The sequence below is a fragment of the Frankliniella occidentalis genome, unplaced genomic scaffold, assembly GCF_000697945.3.
Source record: "Frankliniella occidentalis isolate FOCC.00 unplaced genomic scaffold, Focc_3.1 Scaffold20, whole genome shotgun sequence".
NCBI lineage: Eukaryota > Metazoa > Arthropoda > Insecta > Thysanoptera > Thripidae > Frankliniella > Frankliniella occidentalis.
In genome coordinates this window covers 2,558,418-2,562,798 of record NW_026267150.1, presented here as the reverse complement: position 1 = coordinate 2,562,798, position 4,381 = coordinate 2,558,418, and the positions used below count along the sequence as shown (strand labels likewise).

Sequence of the window (4,381 nt, the reverse complement as noted above, 5' to 3'; positions counted from 1 at the left end):
ACAGACAGACAGAAAAAGTTTTTTCCGACCAGACGGAGTAATAGGCTTCGCTAATCGCTCAGCCAATAATAGGCTTCGCTAATCGCTCAGCCAATAACTCTTTCTTTTAGAGAAAATTTTCGAGTTTCGTCGACGGTGTTTGCTTTCGTTGCTCAAAACCTCAAACTACACGTTTGATTTAAAATATAAATATCCTGTTCAAACGCGTTGAATGTGGTTTCTTTGATGACCTCCGGACTTAATATCCTGTTCAAACGCGTTGAGTGTGGTTTCTTTGATGACCTCCGGACTTCGATGTGACCACCAGGGGGGGGGGGGGTTCAATTCTTTTCGTACTGATAGTACGGTCGGGCGGCCAGGGTGGGCTAGCGGACGACTTCAGGCGCCCGGCCCCTATACCGGGTGATTCAGAGCACGCGCCGCCGCGTTGCGGGTTTGCCTATCCTCGACTCGGCGGGCGCACGGGTGAGAGGTGAGGGGGAGAGGGGTCACCTCCTCACCTCTCACCCGTGCGCCCGCCGAGTCGAGGATAGGCAAACCCACAACACGGCGGCGCGTGCTCTGAATCACCCGGTACATCTGGGTGACGTCACGCCTTATGCCTCTCTCTATGCTGCATATCAGTACAAGCAATGACGTATTTGTCAAATCGGTTCTTCTGAGTTCTAGTCGTGTAAAATGTTCCAAATTCAAATGTATCATCTGCTAAAAACATCTGTTCACAGCTTCCCCTGCACATCCTGAGGAAAATTTCGCAGTCCACCCCAAACGGTGTTCCTTCGGCGGATGCTCGGATCTCATCGGAGGCTCCATCAAGACACTCTCCAACACAGACGGCGCATCCGCCCCTCCGGGCTCCCAGTTAAAAAGTTGTTCTTCCGCCTCTGTCGACATTGACGGCAATAACTCCGGCGCTATCACGATAATCTCTGCAAACGGAGGCAACCACGTCCGCGTAGGTGGCACCAACTCGGGCGCTATCACTATCACCGCCTCTGCGACCCAGGCTAAGGAACAGTCCGTGGCCTCCAGCGACGATGCCAGCCAGCCGCGTTTGAAGGGCTGCTCGTTCGGAAGCTGCACCGTCATCATCGACGGCACCAACTCCGGAGCTATCACCGTGCCTGCGGACTATGACTGCACCGTCACCATCACCGGCACTAACTCGGGCGCGATCACCGGAGCACGTAAGTTATTGTAGTTTCATACATGCTGTCACATAGTTAATTTTATGCCCAAAACTCATTTGAGGGTTGAAGAGTGTTTTGACATCATTTCTTATGAATGAAGCGTCTATACGGCGTTGCTACACACACAAACACCAACAAGAAAACTCAAGCAAAGGGAAGTGCAATACATTAACATTTCCCCCTTTTTTTTCATAGGTTGTGTTCAGCGGGGTGTTGCCGTTCAAGCACCTTCAAAGGAAAGTTCGTCTGGACCTTGCAGTATGAACATACAGGGGGACAATTCCCAAGCCATAACCCTAAAATGAGATAGGGGTATTTATAGGTTTGCGAGGTTTTGCTCATTTTATGTGAATCACATTGATCATACTTCCACTCCTACTTTTATTTACAGCGACATTAATGTGTAAGCTGACATGTATTTACCAGGAAGCAACACGGTGTTGGGTTAGCTCATAACACTGATAAACTAAGTGTTCAACTGCTCCACACTTGTAAGTGTGCAACTGCAAGTTTAAATTACATTTTGTTTTCCATCCCTGATTAAAAGCAGTGTGACAATAAAATTAGTTTAATTTGTAAAAAGCAATGACTACGCAACTTCAGCACAATTATTTCTATAAACTGAACAATGAAAATCTTATCTCCTTAATGCGTTGATAAAATGCTAGAAGCATTGGGGCAAAGGCAGGGGGTTTCACTCCCGGTAGTGCAGGTGTGGATCCAGCGTAGGTTTGTAGGGGGGCATTTTTCTGGATGGGTCGTGGTGGTTGCCTAATTAACAGGGGGAATTCAATGTAAATTTGCCAATTTTGAAAGTAAAAACACCAGTTTAACAAAATGCTGAAGCATACATGAAAGAGGCTTCTGATGCCCCCGAGACTGATAAAAGAAGAAGCTCTCACGAGAGAAAAAAATCTGCGAGTTATGATTGGCTGAGCGATTAGCAAAGCCCATTACTCCACTGACACCCAAGTCGGGAAAAGGGCACAGTCGTAAATAGGCCTTCGACCCCAAAAAGTCACCAACTTGGTTCCTCGGGGTTTCAGTTTGATTAGTTACCCCCCCGGACACCATCAAATATCTGAGGGGAAACATTAAAATATTTTGGGGTCATTTCCGAGTGAAAAACGTCCTCTGGCGCCCAAACGGTTAGAGATAGAGCCAAACGGGCAAAATTTAGGTTCAAAGGGGTCTACTTGGACGAGTTACGTCTAGGAAAGATGTAAAAAAGATTTTTAAAGAAATGTTTTGGGATTTTTGTTTTTGATTTTTTGACACGTCAATTTTTGAGCCAGAGGGCTCAAAATCAATACAGTCCTTCCCTTTTATGATACAAAGTTACAATAAAAATTAGAGTTTACTAGCTCAAACCGTTTTAGAGTTAGACAAACAAACAGACAGACGCGAAACTTTTTGATCATCACTGGAGTGATGGGCTTCGCTAATCACTCAGCCAATAGTATAATTTAAATTTGTACGTTAATATGTCCGATTTTTAAATACAAGGCATATTTGAACAAAATAAGATCATGTTTGTTTTTGTCATTATTACACCTTAGCAGGCCCGACTTATTCAGAACAAGTCAAAATCATATACTGTATGAAACTCATTAGAAGGACTGTCGTCTGCATCATATGATGGTTTGATGAGGCTTGTCTGCGGGGTTCAAATCCTACGCTTAAAGAAAGGTTGTCATTGTCTGAGTACGTACTTAGGTCAGACACCTTAGTCTAGATAATTGAAGATGCTCTCACAAATGAGCGGTGCTTGCAGTAGGCGCTCATGCCGCTGGGCTGTCTGGGCAGGCCGCCGTCTCCACAGAGCTGCTTGACGGGGCGGCCTACCCAGCACGTTGCAGGCGTTATCATTGCCGTCGGAGAAAAGTTCCCCCAGAGAAAGGCACCCCTCATAATTCTGGAGGTTTCCGTACAACTTTCCCAGTGAATCAATTTTCAGTCGATCGCAATCTATTTTTAAGTATCATTTTCAACGCTGGCCGACCGGCGGGGGAGGCGTTTTACCTTTGATAGAAGTAATCTGTGTAGCTCGTTGGCAATCGGCGACCTTTATCATCGGGTAGAGGAGACCACACCAAAAGGTACTGTCAAAAACAAAAATCGCAGGTTAATTTTTTAGAATGTATGTCCTGTTGGTTCCCTGTATGAATGGAGCGTCCCGTCTGGGCGGGCCTCGTGGCGGGCGCTGCGGGGCGCTGCGGGGCGCTGCGGGGAGCGGCGGGCCCGGCAGACGGGTGATAGCGCACGGCTTGCAGCGGGGCCTGTCCAGGGCCGGGGTGGCCGCCGGACCGGATGTGGCCGCCATACATAAGCGCCCCTCCTCCTAGGCCATAAGTTCACTCTATCCCCAGCCCCGCCCAGCGCCGCTCCCTCCTCGCTATTGTGGCCGGGCACTCGCGACTTTCAAAGTGGTCCCCCATAGCGTGTTGGGGGCAAACGATATAAGATGGTCAGGATCACCGACCTCCTCTTTGTGCTCGCCGTTGTGTGCGCCTCCGCCATCGCCTCGAGCAGTGATTGTTGTTAGTGTCAAAAGTGATTGCCTCCCCAGTTTCCCATTTGCAAAACAGTAAAGAGTGTGTGTGTGTGCTTGAATTCGCAGCTGAGGAGTACTCTGACTATGGCTGTGAGGTCGACAGGGCTACCCTGATGGCCAACGAGATACGGGACACGTTCAGAGCTCTTGCCGACGGTGAGTGTAAAGAAGAGAGTTTATCGGGCACCTCGAGGGGACGCTGCTGGACGGGCAGGCGCCGTCTTACTCTCCTCCCACACCTCGGAAAATCTCCACCCGTTTTGTGCGAGCAATTTTCTTTCAATCTCTTTGTAATCCCTTGGTGTAACTGTGAGCACGCAGCAGTGTTGCGGGATTGTATACTCAATAGGCCGCAGGGGCCATGCCCCCTTACGGGTGTAAAGTGTAGGCGAACCCGCAACACTGCTGCGTAATCACAGTTACACCCGGTATACCCAAGGTTGGGCCGTGCGCCCAGTAGTGAAAAATTGCAGTTGAATCGTCATCGACACACGAAATGATGTGGAAATAACGCTGGAATAGACGTCAAAACGACCTTAGTTTCGATTTGAATTTCTCACTGGGTTGGGAGCAGCCGCAGGCCGTGTGGTAATGTTTGCTAAACTTTTGCGGGTCTCGCAGGCGAGCCGCTGGACGA

At 48.7% G+C, this 4,381-nt stretch overlaps 1 protein-coding gene across 2 annotated transcripts in view; it reads left to right on the top strand.

The window, feature by feature from the left end:
* Positions 1-4,381, top strand: part of LOC113207761 (uncharacterized) — a 16,004-nt gene extending 11,623 nt beyond the window's left edge. The window contains exons 2-5 of one of the 2 annotated variants that reach the window (XR_008010848.1): positions 726-1,187; positions 1,386-1,681; positions 3,811-3,900; positions 4,366-4,381. Coding sequence is in view for 1 of the 2 variants with exons in the window: in XM_026424447.2 (XP_026280232.1) it covers positions 726-1,187; positions 1,386-1,495 (572 nt within the window). In the remaining variant the exon portion in view is untranslated. Of the gene's footprint in view, positions 1-725; positions 1,188-1,385; positions 1,777-3,810; positions 3,901-4,365 lie in introns of those variants that run through there. The other variant, XM_026424447.2, reaches the window with a different exon arrangement.